Source organism: Perca fluviatilis, chromosome 15 (genome assembly GCF_010015445.1).
Source record: "Perca fluviatilis chromosome 15, GENO_Pfluv_1.0, whole genome shotgun sequence".
Classification (NCBI taxonomy): Eukaryota; Metazoa; Chordata; class Actinopteri; order Perciformes; family Percidae; genus Perca; species Perca fluviatilis.
The window spans coordinates 5,820,749-5,840,646 of record NC_053126.1 but is presented as its reverse complement, the minus strand read 5'-3'; the positions used below and the strand labels follow the sequence as shown (position 1 = coordinate 5,840,646).

The 19,898-nt window shown below is 42.2% G+C and overlaps 1 protein-coding gene across 2 annotated transcripts; it reads left to right on the top strand.

The window, feature by feature from the left end:
- Positions 1-19,021, top strand: smurf1 (SMAD specific E3 ubiquitin protein ligase 1). 2 transcript variants are annotated; one of them, XM_039825200.1, is made up of 18 exons: positions 1-275; positions 7,861-7,899; positions 8,363-8,471; positions 9,198-9,331; positions 9,462-9,527; positions 9,686-9,761; positions 10,099-10,310; positions 10,404-10,488; positions 11,105-11,251; positions 11,708-11,930; positions 12,268-12,371; positions 14,105-14,219; positions 14,339-14,517; positions 14,649-14,786; positions 14,971-15,091; positions 16,286-16,487; positions 17,583-17,658; positions 17,766-19,021. In XM_039825200.1, exons 1-18 carry the CDS (start codon positions 221-223, stop codon positions 17,863-17,865), a joined length of 2,181 nt encoding a protein of 726 aa, XP_039681134.1. In that variant the 5' UTR covers positions 1-220; the 3' UTR covers positions 17,866-19,021. The 2 variants fall into 2 exon arrangements, with proteins under 2 accessions (XP_039681134.1, XP_039681133.1); XM_039825199.1 differs by having other exon boundaries at positions 17,574-17,658.
- The last annotated feature ends 877 nt before the right edge of the window (positions 19,022-19,898 follow it).

Here is a 19,898-nt window from a genome sequence, read left to right as displayed (position 1 = left end):
CGTCACTACGTGCTTGAGCCTGCCCGAAAATGCTCTCCCGTGTTGTTGGGTTTCGAAAGAGCGCAGGACTTTGCGATGAAATAATACATTTTTACCCGTGAAGAAAACGAAAACAAACCGCATGTTTTTAAACTGAAGTTGTTCGCGTTCCCATTAAGTGGTGAAACGGTGATTTTGGGAGACTCCAAGGGGAAGTTTGTGTGATCGTTTTCCCGGAGTGATGTCGAATCCAGGGACTCGGAGGAACGGGTCCAGCATCAAAATCCGACTGACAGGTAAAAAAAAAAAAAAACGACACCGAAAGAAAGCGCTTACGGTGCATGTTTTAACTGGAGCTAAATGTTTTAACTACAAACCGCTGTTGTAAAGTGTTGCTATTAGCGAACCTAACAAGACACCACGAAGGGTCTCGGAGGCTCTCGTCTCTGCTGTTTGCCCAAACATCCGGTTTTTGTGTGGCAAACACAGCAGCACATATAGCTTGTTAGCTGAGATGCTAACCAAATTACCGAGAGGACAGTCAAGAAGCTGTTCACTATAATGTGTGTTTCACAGCTGAGGCAGCTAACTAGTCTGGCTGCTTACAGGTTGTTGGAAACACCGACTCTTGAAAACCACGTTTAGAAACTTTATCAATTGCTAACACTTGTTTCCTAGCTAGCGTTAGCTTATAGTAACATTGTAGTTACCGTTGACCGCTAACGCTCGCTAGCTACACCCATTTTTTGGGGTTGACCAGCCGAACACATCGCTTGACCTAAATGCGACGAGCTCTGTACCCTGGACTAAAAGCTGATGTCGAATCTGAAAATCAATCTTTGGTAGATTTGACATGCTAGCATAAAATATCCATGAGTATTGACAGGCGTTCGCTGCTGTGTCAGCTGTAGCAAGACAAATGTCTGACTCGTTGAACTTCTCTTTACCCAGAGAAGCTTGACACGTTTGCTCTTTTGGGCATCCTCTATTCAACTCAAATATTGTATTCGTTTTGGGGTCAGGCTCTTCTCTGTAGGGTATATAGGAGTCTCTTTCTTTCTTACCCACACACACACACACACGGACACAGCTGGGACAATGGTTTTTTACTGTAGCTAATGTAACCCCACTGGGCACCAAGCGGCCTCTATTCAAATGGAAATGACCACTCTGTGCCGCTGGGCAGACGCCTTGTCCTTCTGATTCAAAGTTCAGACCAAAATATTTCTTCTTGCGGTTTGTATGCACACAGGAGGGCACATATCAAGTGTATGCTTGTGATGGATTTTTTTTAAATTTTTTTTAGTAAAAGTGCTTTCTTAAATGCTGATGAAGTGCCACATGCTGTCTGTTTATTGTCTTACTCTGACCCTCTTTTTCTGAAACTGCATTTTAAAAGAGCAGAGCAGGCATCGTTTTTGACAAAAGATAAGACTCACGGATCTGACTTAGCCTACTTTTTCACTTATGCTCAGTTCAGTTAAGGTCAAATGTATCTGTACTGGCCAGTATCACATACAGCTATCCAGACTCACAACAGCAACGTTTCCTGGTCCAGTGCAAGCACTCATAATAATAATAATAATAATAATAATAATAATAGAAACAACCATAATATCCAGCAGGGCATAAGTAGGGCTGCACGATATGAGGGAAATATCTTTTGAGATTATTTTTGACTGATATTGCGATTGCGTAATGATTCACGATATTGGAGGGAATGATCATTTTTGTATCATTATTGAAATAAAAATGATTATTTATTTATATATATATATATATATATATATATATATACATACATGCATACATACATATACACACACATACATATAACCAACCCTTGTGGGGATCTGTACCAAACAAAGATTTTTTTTCTTTAGTCTGTAGAATACAATTTGTAGGCTGGGAGTTCTCCGCCGCACCACAATACTTAATTCAGAATGGCTTGACACATATTTTGCCTTTAACAAATATTGTGCCCCCCTGCAATTTGGATATTGCACTAGTCTATATATACGATAGACATTTTGATGTTGTTTTAAGATATATATATTATCATATTGCCCAGCCCTAACTTCTAGTAAACTGAAAATCTTCACTACTTGGATTTTGGACTTTTTAATTGGCAATGAAAAAAAAAAAATCCTTAGCTGCAGCCCTAGTTGATGAAGTACCGTAATAGTACCATCCATCAGTATAACAATAGGTCCAGTATTAACTAACTAACTAATGTAATAAGTAATCTGGTAAAATAACAAGTAATAAGTCATTCTTCTAGCGAAAAGTTATGTTTCAGGCGAGTCAAGTTGAAACAACGTAGTGAAAGTGTGTATGGATGTTTTAGACGAGTGTGTGCGTGTGCGTGTTTGTATAGGAGTGTAAACCAGTCCCTCATTATTTCAGCTTAAATACAAACAGAGGTTATTGCCCCCCGACTGTGCCCCGCCCCCACAGGTATGAGTGGAATTCTAATTGGGTGAAGAATGTGCGATGAGCCAATGGGAGTGCAATCCTGCCTGGCTGGCCTGGCTGTGTTTAGTCTGTCAGGGAGAGGGGTTGTTTGGCCTACATCAGAAAGGCCCGTCTGTTGCAGTGACACAGAAAAAGACCAGGCAAGTTTGACACTGCGCTGGGTTTATATGGACATGTTCAAGCTAGCCAAGAGGTGATTTTGTGGGTAAGCTTAAGTTAGCTGAAGGAAAAGTGCTCTAGGTATAAGGAAAGTGTCACATCATCTTTAGGTTTCGGGATCTAGTGAGATGTGAATGGACAGTATTTGACTTTATAGAGAAACAGTTGCTGAAAAAGCCTTTTCCTGTCTGATGTAGGAGGTGTATTGAACCTAAATCCTTTTTTGAAGTGTCTGTAGCACAGAGTATCAAACACTGTCAAGCCAAATGCTTGATCCAAATATTGTTTATTTGTTATTTGATAAAGTGTTACTCATTTAATTACTTTTTTTGTTTGTTAATTAGGGTGTCACTTGGTATAAGCACGACCTGGTACTTGCTCAACATCAAAGATTTCAAATAATACCCGCCCCAAATCAGGTTGTGCTTCTTTTTTGTTCCCCTGCTGCTGGCAAGGTTTTAAATGCAGAACAGGGTCAAGACAATGCAAAATACAGGAAATGAATAGGTCAAATAGTAGGAAAAGGGTGTTTTTGTTTGGGAATGAATAAGCTTTATTGTGGAAAAAAAAGCTGTCTAATGAATGAAAGAATCAAGTGATTCAGCAGGATAATGTTAATGAGCTCATGGAAGCAACACGTGCTGCTTAGGTTTTGTTGCCAGGTAGTTGGATTGAACACCGATTTGCCCAAGTGCCAACATAGGGCAGGGTCAGGACAGACTTGGGATACTTAACAAGCAGGGTTCAAAATTAACTTTTTCTTCCACCAGCCAAAAGGATAGTTATTGTTTGAATTTTACCAGCCACTGTGGCCGGGTTGCTCAGTGGGTACAGCAGGCGCACATATACTGAGAGGTGTATGCCTCGACGCAGGACGATTTCCTGCATGTCTTCCCCCTCTCTCTCTCTCTCTCTCTCTCTCTCTCTCTCTCTCTCTCCCCTTTTCACCTAGCTGTCCTGTCAAAAATGAAAGGCGGAAAAGCCCAAAATAAATAAATAGATAACCATTGTTTTTTTGTCTGGTGAGCGAAGCAACTCTACCAGCCACTTACATATTTTACCAGTATTTGGCTAGTGAATGGTGCTAATTTTGAACTCTACTTACAAGAAAGGGAAGGAAAGGGAACAGGTAAGTGGGAGAATAAGAAATAACTAAAATAAAAAGAGCCATAACAAAAGGAAAGGACACACAAAAGCTGCTCAAGTGTAAGAAAGGGAGCGAGAGGAAAGGTGGGAATCATGCTTACTTAGGAAGCAGCATAAGCACTTCTAATCCTCTCACTTAATGAGCCGGCAGCTTGTGCAGAATCGCACACATACACTTAGAAAAGCACAGAGAAGTAAATGTAGAAATTGAGAATGGAGAGACTGTCAATGTGACACCATTGCCCCAACAAGCATGTTGATGAGAGAGAGAGAGATGCAGTTTTTTTATTTTAAATATTGGTTATTAAATAACCTGTGAGTGAGTTATTGTTTGCATTTGTGTGGCAGTTAACACAAGAGACCCGTTCGTCATCCTGGGTGTGTGTTTAGATGCTGGTGCAAGGCATGTTACTAAGTAGGTGAGATATTTGCTCACGTGCCCGTGTGCCGCTGCGTTTGTTTTGCTTTGAGGAGAAGGTTGCACAGGAAGTGACATTGTTGTAATATCATGTGGGTCAGTCTACTTCATTCTGCTCTACTGTCATTTCTTCTACTTGTGAACCCGTGAGTGCACTCTGAGACAGTACCATCTATTCAGAAGGATCTTTAGTATTCATACTTTTTTGGCCCAATCCGGGATCACGAGTATTGATTTCAACAATCTGCACCTTGGCATCTCTTCCGAAGAACTCGACCATTATCTTTGATTTAAGAAGCTTTGATGAGTTTCCAAGCATCTGGGGTTTTATAGTTCCTGTCATCCCCTGAATAATAACAAGTGCTCTCGGTGCTTAACGTGCACAGGGAGCACGAGTATAGCTGAATTGCACAAGTAGTTTTCAGAGATTGTTGATTGTGCTTACTGTAAAACTTGTTGTCGCTTCAAATTCCTAAGAGGAGTTGCTAGCGTGGTACAGAGGTAGTTCCCCTTTTTCATCATCTGCCTTGAACTGTTTCTGCTTCTTCCTTCAAGATTGGATGAATGGAATTATTTCCCCGCTGGCTCTCTCCAGCTCTCCGATTTTTAAAATAAGAGAAGGGTATGAATGCCAAAAAAAAGAGAGCGGCAGTGGGGCAATTGAGAGCCAGCTGAGCTGTAGCTGTGGGTGTCTTTTACGACCCGTGACCTTGGCAGAAAGAGGAATTTTCTGAAACGCTGAGAAAAGGGCCTGTCACACATTCAGGGCCACAGAAGAGCTGGGGTCAAGAGACGGGGGGGAAAAAGAGAGAGAATGTCCCGTCTCCTTGTCCCCCGCAAAGCAGAGAAAGTCTTCCTTTACTGCTTGTCTGAAAGGAAGCGCAAGGGCAAATTAGAAATGTGATTCTGTTTCTTTCATTGTGTCTGTCTGTGAAGAAGAGATGAGGTCTCCGTGTGGAATGTGTGAGTCAGGAGCAGGAGGAATGGAAGGGGTCGATGAGGAAGAGGGAAGGATATCCTGCCGCCATTCTCCACGGGTTAATCACAGGAAATAAAGCCTGTATGCCAGACACATCTACACCACCACACAGTCACCACATCCTAAACCACTGTCTGGCTGACTAACTTCCTAGATGGCTGTCTGGGGCCCAACCCGATCGTGCTGGATTTTAATTGGACCTCAAAGCTATGATAACGGTTTGCGTGCTGTAGCAAATCAGTTTGGACCGGTCTGAATAGATCATGAGATGCCTTTTATGTCTCTGAGCCAAGACAATACCACCGATCTTCATGCCTTACATGTTGCCAATAGAACCGCACCATTGTTCAGTTAATATAGATTGTATCGAGGGTTGCAATAAACAATTATTTTCATGATTGATTAATCAGCATATTACATTCTTGATAAATCTGGTTATCATTTCATAAAAAAAATAAATGAATTACAATTTTCTAGAGTCTGAGGGGACATTCAAATAGCTTGCTGTATTTGAACAACAAGTACTACAAAATCCAATTTAAATATATTTAATATAGAATTAATTAACACAAAAAGAAGCCGCTAACCCTCACATAGGAACCGCTGGAATCTGCAAATGTTTTGGCTTAAAAAATGGCATGCATAAACCCAATTTAATGCTCTGGTAGATATGCACAGGAGGAAACTGAGCTTTCAGACGTTCAAACCAATGTAGGGGATGTCACTCCTCCCCCCTCTAAGCCAGCCCCTGCCCCCGTCTAAAGACAGTTTTACGCTTCTGCGTCAACTCCACGGCGTCGTGACCCTTTCGGAGTTCTGCGTCAGGGTTGCTTTCCATCGCGGTGCATTTCACCGCCATACTGCTATGGGGTGATAGGTCTGAGGTTACTTGCGAGGTGTCTGCCAGCCAGTTTATGTTATGTTATGTTAGCAAGCAAACTTGAGCACAACTGCCCACAAAGTACTGCTTGCTGGCGAAGTGCTAATTTCAAAACATTACTGACATACACTGTAGACACTTTACAAACGGATGACCCCGTCATTGGAACCAAAATATGTCTGAGTTTATTTGCAAAGCTGATGTCAGTGAGCTAGCATGTTGCTACTCCACCTCATTGGTCAAATGGGCTCCTATTTGTTTTATCGTCAGCGAGAATAGCGGAGAAATGGGGCCAAAGGTTTTTCAAAACAAACATGCTGTCGCATTCTCCCACTCGTTTCTGGCTACCAAACAAAGCAATTTATCCTAATTACCTGTTAGTCAATTTCACCTGCTGTAAGGGAGGAATCCAAATAGTAATATAACACCTGTACACATACAATATATGTGCAATACACCTGTTAGTGATGCTCCAGAGTACCTTGCATCCCTCGGGCCGCTATGTAATCAGCTCAACGAAGATGACGAGACATTATGATGAGGGTTTTTCTTTGCTGCTCTAGAAAGTGGTTCTGCTGTATTAACCCATTGGCACTAAACAATTCAGCAAAGGGTTTGTTTGTAGACTCCCCATACTGACACTGACATTCAACAACCATGCCGTGACTGTTTATGGAATACATTTTTATATATAGTTCATAATGTGTTGCAGCCACACAAAGTCTGGCTTCTTCTCCTTTGGCAAACAACAGCTAGTGGCTCAACTGTACCATTGCTCTACACATAAACGCCAAAACTGAGGTTTGCATCGTTTTAATATTTTGTAATTTCAGTGATTTCCAGCCTCCGATATCTTGTAAGACAAAAAGATGCCTTGAAAACCTATTGTGTTAAGCACACACCGTCTACTTTAGCCAAAGTGGTTTAAATTGGTCTTGTGTGACCTGGTGACATAGAGGTTTAAGATGCTGACCAAGAAATCACAACATCCTGCAGAAATATGTTTGTTTCTTACCTACACATAGAGCTAAATGTACATGTGTATGTACTCTGACATATTTGACACATAAGGTTCCCAACACTGGGTTTAGAAGGCTGATATTTTTAGACATGCAGTGTAAATATTATTATGGTTTTCATGTCGATTACAACTTGCGTTGCAGTCACTTTTTCGGTGCATTACACCAGCCTTGAATGAACACGCAGCTTGTTATTGTCCGATGCCCACACTGCCCTATAACCAAGACCTGTATTTGTGACTGACTGGACATGATTGTGTATCTAAGAATTGGTTTATTTTGGTTCAGCTGTGTGTGTGTGTGTGTTTTTTGTTGTTGTTTTTAGGTTTACAGCAGTGCTCACTGAGCTGACCTAGAATGACATATGCCAGCTCTCGCACCATACAGGTCGTCTGGCAAACAAATAACAAGGAATTGCGCGCGCACACACACACACACACACACACACAATGAACTAAATACTTAACACACACTTACAAACTCTCAAAGGCTGGGTCAATATGAGCTTTGCTTTCTGGATCCTCAAAGATGATGTGGCAGAAAAGGCATCCTGCCACAGCAGTTTGCGTGCGTGCAGTGATCCTGACACTAGCCTATACTTTACTGCTCATTCTTGTCTGCACGTCCCATAACTTTTCCTGCTCATTACCATCCTCTGGCATTCATACATTATACCAACCAGCATTCTTCCTCCACACAGTTTTTGCGTGCACCAGCTTACATTTATACCAGCCTACACACCAAGAGCTCATTTACATATTTGTGTGTGTTGGCATTTTGCTCATAATGATTTTATCTTTTGCAGTATTATGTGCCAAGAACCTCGCAAAGAAAGACTTCTTTCGTAAGTATCTATATTGTGCTCATTTTCATGTGCATGTATCTTGCGTTATGACGACTGGCGTACATGATGAGATGATGTGTTTCATTGTGGCTCTGTGCGTGCCATCAAAACCAACACTGTAAACATATTACATATACATACACATTACATATACATTGGTGGCATTGTTGTTCTGTGTCATGGTCTTATTGAATTCCACCTTGTCCTCATACTCATTTTTGCCAGTTTCACCATGCTATGATTACATTATGCAATACCAGCTACCAAACAGAATATGCTGTTATTGGGTTAGTGGCCTGCTAATCAGATAGATGTCTGCAGTAGTAGAAAGCTTAGCTTTGTTCTGCAGATATGTTATCTGTAGTACTTAGGCCAATTTAGATATTTCTACTACTTGGATATTATCTCCTTTTTGATTCAATGTGGTGGATGCAAACAATTAATTTGAGCTGTGTGCGTGCAGGCCTGCCAGATCCATTTGCCAAGGTTGTGGTGGACGGATCAGGTCAATGCCACTCTACAGACACAGTCAAGAGCACACTGGACCCCAAATGGAATCAGCACTACGACCTGTGAGTCTCCTGAACCACACTCGCAACAAATCCACAAAATCACTTTTTGAATGTCTCACTGGTTTTAATGTTTCTTTTTACTTTTTATTAAAATGTAACAATATATTCAAATGATGTCTAATTTGTTTTTATGCAAATTTGTACTTTATCTCCTAACAGTCATCCCCCCCCCCCCAACGAAAAGGACCTGTCTTACCATAAAAGACACTTTATAGTTGAGCTAATATTGTACTTTTGTATCTTTTTTTTTTTTTTTTTAAATGTTTATTTTTTATTCATCTTATGGTTTAGTGAAAAAAAAGATCTTTTTTTTTATCATGACCTTCAGATTGCTCACACTGATTGAGTGTAGAGCTAGGCAATATATCGATATTATATCGATATCGTGATATGAGACTAGATATCGTCTTAGATTTTGGATATTGTAATATGACATAAGTGTTGTCTTTTCCTGGTTTTAAAGGCTGTATTACAGTAAAGTGATGTCATTTTCTGAACTTACCAGAGAGTTGTAACTGTTCTATTATTTGCCTTTACCCACTTAGTCATTATATCCACAGTACTGATGATTATTTAGCAAAAATCTCATTGGGTAAATATTTTGTGAAAACACCAATAGTCAACACTACAATATCGTTGCGGTATCGAGGTATTTGGTCAAACATATCGTGATATTTGAGTATTGAAAAACATGGAGTAAACATGTGAGAATCTTGTGTTTTTCAGCTACATTGGAAAGACAGACTCCATCACCATCAGTATATGGAACCACAAGAAGATCCATAAAAGACAGGGGGCGGGCTTCCTGGGCTGCATACGACTGCTGTCAAACGCCATCAGCAGGCTAAAAGACACAGGATGTAAGTCTTTCTTTTTTTTTGTTTTTTTTTGTTGAGCCCTCTGATTTGAAATACCCATAAATGCAAATCATGGATTTTAATGACACAATAAAAGCTTTTGATTTAGATTTACTTTGTCCTCTTCTTCCAGACCAGCGTCTAGATCTATGTAAGCTGAACCCCTCGGACAGTGACGCAGTGCGGGGGCAGATAGTAGGTAAGCCTGGACACAGACACATTGTCTGTACAAATGACCTGCATCATCTCTCTCTCCTTGTCACATTTATTTATTATTTTTCACTATTGTGCATATTCTTCCCTCCCACTCTGTCACACTGTCCTCTCTTTTGACTTGTACCACCTGCTTGTTTCCAGTGAGCTTACAGACGCGAGACCGTATCGGCAGCGGAGGCCCTGTGGTGGACTGCAGAGGCCTGTTGGAAAATGATGGGTGAGTGTGTCAACAGCTGTTTACGCTGCCAGCGCCATTTAATAACACATGGAGAAACAATTACTTGTTTTACTGAGACCTATTTTGGATGCTTGTTGTGTTGCAAGATCACTTTAGTCATAGTTATTTGTTTGAGTTAAAAATACAATGTGCTTCAGTGAAAGAGTGAAAATGTAACTCCAGTGGCGTGTGTGTGTGTGTGTGTGTGTGTGTGTGTGTGTGTGTGTGTGTGTGTGTGTGTGTGTGTGTGTGTGTGTGTGTGTGTGTGTGTGTGTGTGTGTGTGTGTGTGTGTGTGTGTGTGTGTGTGTGTGTGTGTGTGTGTGTGTGTGTGTGTAGGCCTGTGTTCGAGGGATGTTTCAGTGAAGAGCCGCTACCCTACTCCGACCCCACTGGTGCGGCGGGGGGTGGGAACTGTCGGCTCGACTCACCCGGTCAGGAGGGCCGTCTTCAGACGCAGAGAATCAGAGGGCAGGACTCCAGAGGCCATGGCCACACCCCTCAGAACAGACCGCATGGGCACCAACCGCCTGATCTGCCAGAGGGATACGGTCAGTCTAACATTACTCTAGATATTTAAGTGATCTCTCGTGTTGTTGTCGTCTTATGTAACCTCTTTCTTCTTCATCTCCTTTTTCAAACAGAGCAACGAACAACAGTGCAGGGCCAGGTGTACTTCCTTCACACACAGACGGGCGTCAGCACCTGGCACGACCCTCGAATACCGCGGTACGATTCCAGCCCCACTTCGCTCAAGTCTAGTCCAAGCATAACCTGAAATGACATGAACCTTGAAGGAACGCCACTGACAATCTAGGTCATTGCAGCAGCAGAGGAAGAGAAGAGTATCACAGGAAGAAATGACCAGTAGATGACAGTAGAAATGACCAGACATGGGTATTTGCGGATTATACAGCAAATATACAGCATCTTTGCAATGCTATGTAATTTAAAGGAGTATTCTATTTTTATGACTGGGTAATTTCAAATTTAAATTGACAGTTGTATTTAGACATTTATGGGAAAAAAACCTATTGTTGTTAGTAAAACACTACATGCCGTTCCCTGATACACTCTACGTCTGGCGTCTATTGACTAGAAAAGTCCATGTTTTTCTTATTTTGTTCTGCACTAATTGCACCAACCGATTAGGAGAAAATCTCAGGTTATTTCCCTCGGCCCCTGTCGCCTGGGTTTAGACCAGTATGTGGGGTTAAGAACGTACAGTATGTAGGGTCATAATTGTTGAGAGGCGGAGGTCTGGTTGTAAGCTGTAGTCTCACCAAGTTGAATTGGTTTCTGCTGCTGGCTGAAGTCTTGGTCTGGTTACTTGTTACTGGTGCAGGGACCTGGCCAGTGTGAGCTGTGAGGAGCTTGGGCCGCTGCCAGTGGGCTGGGAGGTCCGAAGCACTGTGTCGGGCCGGATCTACTTTGTGGACCACAACAACCGAACAACACAGTTCACAGACCCGCGCCTACACACCATTATCAGGTACACGCACACGCACGCACACACACACACACACACACACACACACACACACACACACACACACACGCACACACGAAAAACTCTCTTATATCCCTAATGGCAAAATCAATCCACACCTGGGTGGCAGACAACCATGAAACATACCAAATCAGTGGTTTTAAAACGATAAAACATTGTTTATCTAATCTCTCCTGTCTGTAATGCTGAACTCAGACTGGTTGTAAACATGACCTACTAACAGTCGTCAGCTCTGTTAACAATGCTGCATCGTGTGATTTACAGAAATGTGAGCTTATGGTAGATTTAGCTGCTCTGGGCGAATGCACAGTGTGTAATCCAGTCTGCTCTTTTTTTTTCTTTTTTTTACTGTCTTTCTGTCAAACTCTTCCTCCTACCGTCTGTCATGTTGTCTCTTCCCTGTCTTCCTGTTCCTCCTCTGCCACTTCCCACCTTCAGCCAGCAATCCCAAGCGAAGGAATCCTCACAAGCCCCCCCGATGGATGTGGGGGGCGAGGAAGGGGGAGGTGGAGGAGTGGGCGGCGGAGGAGATGGAGATGTTGCAGCGCGCTACGAGAGAGACTTGGTCCATAAATTGAAGCTGCTCCGCCACGAGCTGTCCTTGCAGCAGCCTCAAGCAGGACACTGTCGCATAGAGGTGTCCCGAGAGGAGATCTTTGAGGTGGGTGCAAACATTTCTCTCCCATGAACGGCACGCAAGCGGCCAGCGATGCTTTCTCTCAGACATTTGTACAAATGTCGAGCAATAAAAGCAGCAAGGGTAGCTCCTGAGAGAGTTAACACACATACACACTCCTCTTGACTCATACACCAGTCACAACAACCTATTCTTTCAGTGTCTTTCTCATGAGAAAAGCACAAAAGCAGCACTGATTGTGCCTATGAATAAACCGAACTTCACTGATCTAAATGGCTGTGTTGTGGCTCACTAATTGTTTCTTTTGTGTACGATAATGTGCGTGGGTCTGTTGTTCTGTCTTAATGTTGTGTGTGTATAGGAGTCCTATCGGCAGATAATGAAGATGAGGCCCAAGGACCTGAAGAAGCGTCTGATGGTGAAGTTTAGGGGAGAGGAGGGCCTGGACTATGGTGGGGTGGCCAGGTAATTTGCTATTTTCATCTCTGAGCACCTCTGTGTTTGCTGTAGGCGGCTTTCAATTTTTGTCAGAAGATTTGTCTAAGCGTTGCAATTTGCTTTTTAATAAGTCCCATCCCATGAGTCCATCTTTTATTTCCCAGCTAAGTTGAGTTCAAGTGGCATATGTTTACATTCACAAATCAGAATGATGAAAAAGTGGAAAACCGTAAATGAAAAACACGTAATGCAAAAGATTTAATTGAAATATATTTCCCTATATGTGAACTTCCCACTTAATTTACTGCTTCTTAAGAAATATGCGGTGTTGCTAATAATTCTTTAACAAGAACAGTGTTGTGGACAAATTCCCACAGCCTATTTCTTCCCGTCTGCCATTGTCTTTGGTTTTCCCAATTTGAAAATTTGATTTCCTTAATGTCTGTTTATGCCGTGTTTCCACTGCATGGTACGGCTCTGCTCGACTCAGCTCACTTATTTGGTACCGGTACTTTTCTCTTTTCGTCTTCCGCTGCAAATATTATCCCTACAGTGTAGGCGGGATTCTGAGCTGATCACCACTAGCGCCGCGTAAAACTGATGTGACATCATGTCTGCACTTCGTCCATTTTACAGCGTAGTGTACGTTGTGTACCACATAGTTTTGCGGGCTGCCGTTTTTTAACAATCCGGTCAAGAGAATAAAAAAATTGCGGATGACTTTAGCTCGGTTATGTAAAAATGGCAGGTTTGTGTAGGATGTCCAGTGTTGCTCTAGTGACGATTCTCTCTCAGCAGTCTGCAGCGTTTTAACTCCACCCTCTGAAGGCCCTGACACACCAACCGGACGGCCGACCATCGGCAGAAAAGGCAGTCGGACTGACCGCCTCCCCGAGTCGGTCCAAAACGTGCCTCGGAACACACCGAAGCGACGCCGACTTGAGCGTACGTTCTGCGCGTGCGCGAGAAGTAATACGTCTCTGTAACAGCAGGCGGCACTAATCTGTATTGTCGCCCAAAAAATGAAAACCGGCAGCTGATTGGACGAACGCTTCACGTCGGTCAGGCTGCTCCCGGATTTTACAACCAGGCATAATGGCGGCTCGTTCGGAATACGATCTCATATTTTACGAAGATAGTTCACCGAAACGTGTTTCTGAAAACATTTTAAGCCAGAAATAGGCCGTGCAGTTGTTGAATCTGTCAGGCTCGTCATTTCCGGGTTAGCTCTCCACCAATCAGATTGGCCATTGAGTCCGACTGACGACGGCACGGAACACACCGAACAGACTCGAGTCACCGACCTCGCCAGACTGTCCGACGGCCGACAATCAGGTTGGTGTGTCAGCGCCTTAAGGCTCAGCTCGCTTGGGAACCTCGACCGAGGTGTTACCAAAAACAATTGACCAGGTAGATGATACTTTTCACAACTTTTGCTAATGGAAAACCAACAAAAGAGCGAGTCGAGTAGAACCACGCAGTGGAAAAGCAGCATTAGTGAACCCTAACCTGGTGCAGGCTGTGGTTGGTTAACTGCTGCTGCAGAGCCCCCACAGGGGAGAGAAAAGATTGGACGTAAACAACTTAACGTGGTAAAGGGCTACATGTAAAACTTCAGTGGACACACAGACTACATTATACATATATTTTTAATTTTTTTTTTTTTTCCAGTTGTCTCATTGTTTAATGATTGATGAATGTGTTGCCAAGCTTCTCTGTGCGATTTGGACATTTGATAACAATGCCGTGGTTGTCTGTAGGGAGTGGCTGTACCTGCTGTGTCATGAAATGTTGAACCCCTATTACGGCCTGTTCCAGTACTCCACAGACAATATCTACACACTACAGATCAACCCCGACTCCTCCATCAACCCTGTGAGTGCACCCAAACCCACCCAAATTGCTTTTCGGTCGAACCAAATAAGTGGATTCTCTCTGACCCTATGTGTCTGTCTCTGTCTGTCTGTCTCTCTGTCTGTGTTACTTTCTTTCAGGACCACCTGTCATATTTCCACTTTGTGGGCCGTGTGATGGGCCTGGCAGTTTTTCACGGTCACTACATCAACGGGAGCTTCACGCTGCCCTTCTACAAACAGCTGCTAGGCAAACCCATCCAGCTCAACGACCTGGAGACGACCGACCCGGAGTTGCACAAGAGCCTCGTCTGGATACTGTGAGCAAATGCACCCGCACGCAAAATCAAGTCAATCTGGCCGCAGAAAGCTTTTCATCATGAAATATGATATGGTTCACGGCTATGGGCAGATTTCCCACGTTTACCTTATTGTAATACTCTGTGTGCAGAGAGAATGACATCACTTCAGTCCTCGACCACACTTTCTGCGTGGAGCACAATGCCTTTGGGAAGTTCTTGCAACATGAACTCAAACCTAATGGCCGCAATTTGCCTGTCACTGAGGAGAACAAAAAAGAATACGTCAGGTAAGAACAGTGAGACGGTCGTGTTCCATCCTTTATGTGGGTGTTATTCAAACTATGCCCTTGATACAGGGCGTAAACACTATGCTGTCTTGTCGGCAGAAAGGGTTTACTGTGCACAATGCCTTTTGACAGTTTATAACCGTGTACTTATTTGGCCTGCACGATGTGTGTTTGTATTTTTCAGACTTTATGTAAACTGGAGGTTTATGCGTGGAATTGAAGCCCAGTTTCTGGCTCTACAGAAGGGATTCAGTGAGCTCATCCCCCAGCACCTCCTCAAACCTTTCGACCATAAAGAACTTGAGGTATATGTGCTGTCCAGCTCCTCACTCGCCAGATTTATGTTGTTTTAAAGGTCCCATGGCATGAAAATTTCACTTTATGAGATTTTTTTAACATTTAATTTGAGTTCCCCCAGCCTGCCTATGGTCCCCCAGTGGCTAGAAATGGTGATAGGTGTAAACCGAGCCCTGGGTATCCTGGTCTGCCTTTGAGAAAATGAAAGCTCAGATGGACCAATCAGGAACCTTCTCCTTATGAGGTCATAAGGAGCAAGGTTACCTCTCCTTTCTCTGCTTTGCCCGCCCAGAGAATTTGGCCAGCCCATGAGAGAGAGACATCATGGCTTTCAAATGAGCAAAGTGGCAGTTGGTCAAGGCCACACCCCCACCCTCCACCTTGCCCCCCCCCCTCTCCTCCTCAATAGCTACAGACACAGAAATGGCACATCCTAAGGAAAGCTCATTGTGGGACTGGCTCTAGTGGCTGTAATTCTGCACCAAGGCTGAATTTTGGGAAAGAGACTTCAGATCCAGTATTAGTCTATATAAAAGGTCTATATAAAAGAGACTTCAGATCCAGTATTAGGGGACCACTAAGGCCTATATAAAAGAGACTTCAGATCCAGTATTAGGGGACCACTAAGGTCTATATAAAAGAGACTTCAGATACAGTATTAGGGGACCACTAAGGTCTATATAAAAGAGACTTCAGATACAGTATTAGGGGACCACTAAGGTCTATATAAAAGAGACTTCAGATACAGTATTAGGGGACCACTAAGGTCTATATAAAAGAGACTTCAGATACAGTATTAGGGGACCACTAAGGTCTATATAAAAGAGACTTCAGATACAGTATTAGGGGACCACTAAGGTCTATATAAAAGAGACTTCAGATACAGTATTAGGGGACCACTAAGGTCTATATAAAAGAGACTTCAGATACAGTATTAGGGGACCAGTAAGGTCTATATAAAAGAGACTTCAGATACAGTATTAGGGGACCACTAAGGTCTATATAAAAGAGACTTCAGATACAGTATTAGGGGACCACTAAGGTCTATATAAAAGCATCCAAAAAAGCACCACGTCATGGGACCTTTTAAGGTTAAAAGTTTGAATTCATTATTTTAGCCATGACACCTCTGCTTCTTCTTCGTCTACTGCTCTCACCCTCAACCCCTGCCCCGCTTCCTCAAACCTCTCCTTCTGCTCCAGTTGATCATCGGTGGGCTGGGGAAAATAGATCTTGCAGACTGGAAGACTAACACCCGCCTGAAGCACTGCACAAGTGAAAGCAACGTGGTGCGGTGGTTCTGGCAGGCAGTGGAGGCCTTCAGTGAGGAGAGGAGAGGGCGCCTCCTGCAGTTTGTCACAGGCTCCACCAGGGTCCCCTTACAAGGGTTCAAAGCGCTGCAGGGTGGGTCAGAAACCACACACACACATACTGTACTCTCATCAATCTGAGGATTGATATGTCTCACACATACTCGCAGTTCCTAGCTAAAGACAATTACAGCAAAGGCCTTCCGGAAAATTCCAGGAAACAATCTCTACTATGTTAGAGCCTGATTATTGTACCGTTTTGAGGACATTTAACTCGTGTATACACATCCTAACAAGGATATATAGAACATGGAGATTTGCTAGATACTTAAAAGACTTCATTCAGGGCTGCGACTTAACGATTATTTTCTCATCCATTAATCTGACGATTATTTTTTCAATTAATCAGTGAATTGTTTTGTCTATAAAATGTCAGAACATAGAGACAAGGGGAAATCCTAAAGAGTCTTGTTTTGTCCGACAGTCCAAAACACAAAGCTATTTGGTTTACTATAAAGTATGAAAAACTAAAACATCACATTTTCCCATTTGAGAAACTAGAAACGGCAAACGTTTGGCCTTTTTGCTGAAACGATTTATTGATTATCCAAATAGTTTCCGATTAATTCTCTTGTCGATCGACCTAAACGATTCATCAACTAATCGGCACAGCTGTAGATTAAATTATACACTGCTTGCTTGCAGGGATGTCCCACTTAACGGTTTTACCCCTAATCCAGATTCAGTATGTGTCGAAAATGAGTCTCTATTCAACGTTTATATTGTTCGACACGCTTACTGCTCAGCTGCAGATTAACCACTTTACCCACAAAGGACTTGAATTATAGTTTACAAAACCATTTCAGTCAAAACAAGAATGGGTCTAAATTAAGAAAATATAACTTGCATCACGAGATATGTTGTAACAGGAAGTTTGGCTCAGGAACTGGGCAGCCACTTCTGATGCCCAGCATGAACAAAACACTAACGTACAAATGCTAAGTCTACACACTTTTAGAAGTTGTCATTTGTAGTTACTTACATTAGCACGCCAATGAAAGTATCTAACTAATTTATTTGGTCAAGTTTGAGATTTGATGTGAGCTTTTATGACTTAAAGCTTGTTTAGTGTTCTGTGTACCAGAGTAGAGCAGTGATAACTAGAATGTATGTGTGTAAGGTTCTACAGGTTCTGCAGGACCAAGGCTCTTCACCATCCATTTGATAGATGCCAACACAGACAACCTGCCCAAGGCTCACACATGGTAAGGACACACAAAAGATGAAAGATGCAGGTTTCTCTTTTTTTATTTTTTTATTTCGCAGCAAGAGTCAGGTTCGATGTCGCTAATTATCCTTTTTCTGTCTCTAGTTTTAACCGGATAGACATCCCTCCCTACGAGTCTTACGAGAAACTCTATGAGAAACTGCTGACGGCTGTGGAGGAGACCTGCGGCTTCGCCGTGGAGTGAGGACTCCACAAGCAAACCAACAGTCACACTTGCACTTGCACACAGACTATTTGACATTTTACACATATACACACACACATCAACAGAATATCAAGTATACGCGGAGTATACGGAGCGGCCAAGCATCACGAGAACACGCGGTCTCTTGCCACCTCTTCACCACCGAACTGTTGGGGTTAAAGGAGGAACCACAGCGGGAGAGGAAAAGATTTAAAAAAAAAAACAGACAAAAAAAAAAAAAGTATTTTAAAAATTTTCAAATGTTTTGAAGAAGCATTTATATCCTTAAGTTTTAACAAGCTATGATGTCATTCTTCAGAATGTCTACCGCCACAGCGAATTTGACTCCCAAGACATTCGAGTCAACGGACAGAATCGGCCAATCACATGCGAGCCTGCGAACAGAGACCTTTTGAAATCAGACATGAAGAACAAGGCAGAGACTGATTGTCTTTCTGTCTGACATGCCTATTGATTGACTAGTATTCATGCTTCATGTTTAACCACTGTCGTGTATCAGAACGTGTGCATGTACATGTGATTGTGTGATTGTGTGAGAGAGTGGGTGAGTGATTGAGGGAGTGAGTGAGTGTGTCAGACATGGCACCTGGTTACGCTGTAAAAATGATCAAATGAGCCTGCTCCTCTGTTTGCTAACATTTTGTCTCTTCCATTTGTATCTGCGACCACTCTGATCCACTCTGATATTTTATTATTTATTACTAAGTGATTACTGACCAAGCTGCTATATGCTCTACAGAGAGCCCACACTAATCTCTTCATCACCCCCTCTACCAGAGTTGAAGGGTCAATTCACTTGCAATTCAAGTAATCCACAAAGTGGGTTTTATTGAATTTTGTTACTTTTTTTTTTTTTTTTAACATTCATATTATTGCAGAGAAATGCTCTTGTCAGTGTATGGAAAAACTGTTAGTGTTTTGGTGTTTGAAATACCATGTTACATTTTTTTATTTGACGTGAAAGGGATTGATCCTCCCAGCCCTATTTTTGAAATCTAACTCTACTGACATTATGGAGAGGTCCGAGGGCTTGAACTAGATATTTAACTAAATGAGCCACGAGGATGGAAAGAAGGAGTCAGCTTCAGGAATTCTTTGGTTGTATGTGACATGTATAATAAAATCTCAAAACTTTCTTACATGTTTCATCATCCATTTCACCATCTTTTTTTTTTTTTTTTTTTTTCTTTTTCTTTCTGTCGTGGCCCTGATATTTTTTTGCCCATCTTTTTCTCCATATCCTAGATGTTAGAAAAGTAGTCCTCCTCAAGACCACCATGAATGAACAAAGTCTCTTTGCAGTCATTACTCAACGAAGTGAATTCAATCAAAAGCCTAAATGTTGAGCGACTAATGTGGAAAACGTTGGGATTTGTTGTAGATTGTTGAAGACTGTTAAGCAGTATCATTTCAATCTGCATTTTTTTAGGTTCTGAGTTCACTGTGTAATGGATGCAAGAGTATTGTAACTTACTATGTACTAAACATTTATGAAAAAATACATTGTAAATAAGATTATATTAAAAGAAATTAAATTGAAAATACGTTTCTTGTGTTGTGTCATTATTCTCTCTCTAAGCCTATCCAAATCAATCAAGAGATATCTGAAAATTAATGTACCTAATTTAGTATTATTTAGTCAGTGTAATATTTCATCAAACTTTTCTGCAGTATGCAGTTGTAATTTTGACATAACTAATAATATACTCACCTAAAGGATTATTAGGAATTACTAATGGACAGTTAATGGAATTATCTAATCAACCAATCACATGGCAGCTGCTTCAATGCATGTAGGGGTGTGGTCCAGGTCTAGACAATCTCCTGAACTCCAAACTGAATGTCAGAATGGGAAAGAAAGGTGATCTAAGCAACTTTGAGCGTGGCATGGTTGTTGGTGCCAGACGGGCTGGTTTGAGTATTTCACAATCTGCTCAATTACTGGGATTTTCACACACAACCATTTCTAGGGTTTACAAAGAATGGTCTGAAAAAGGAAAAACATCCAGGAT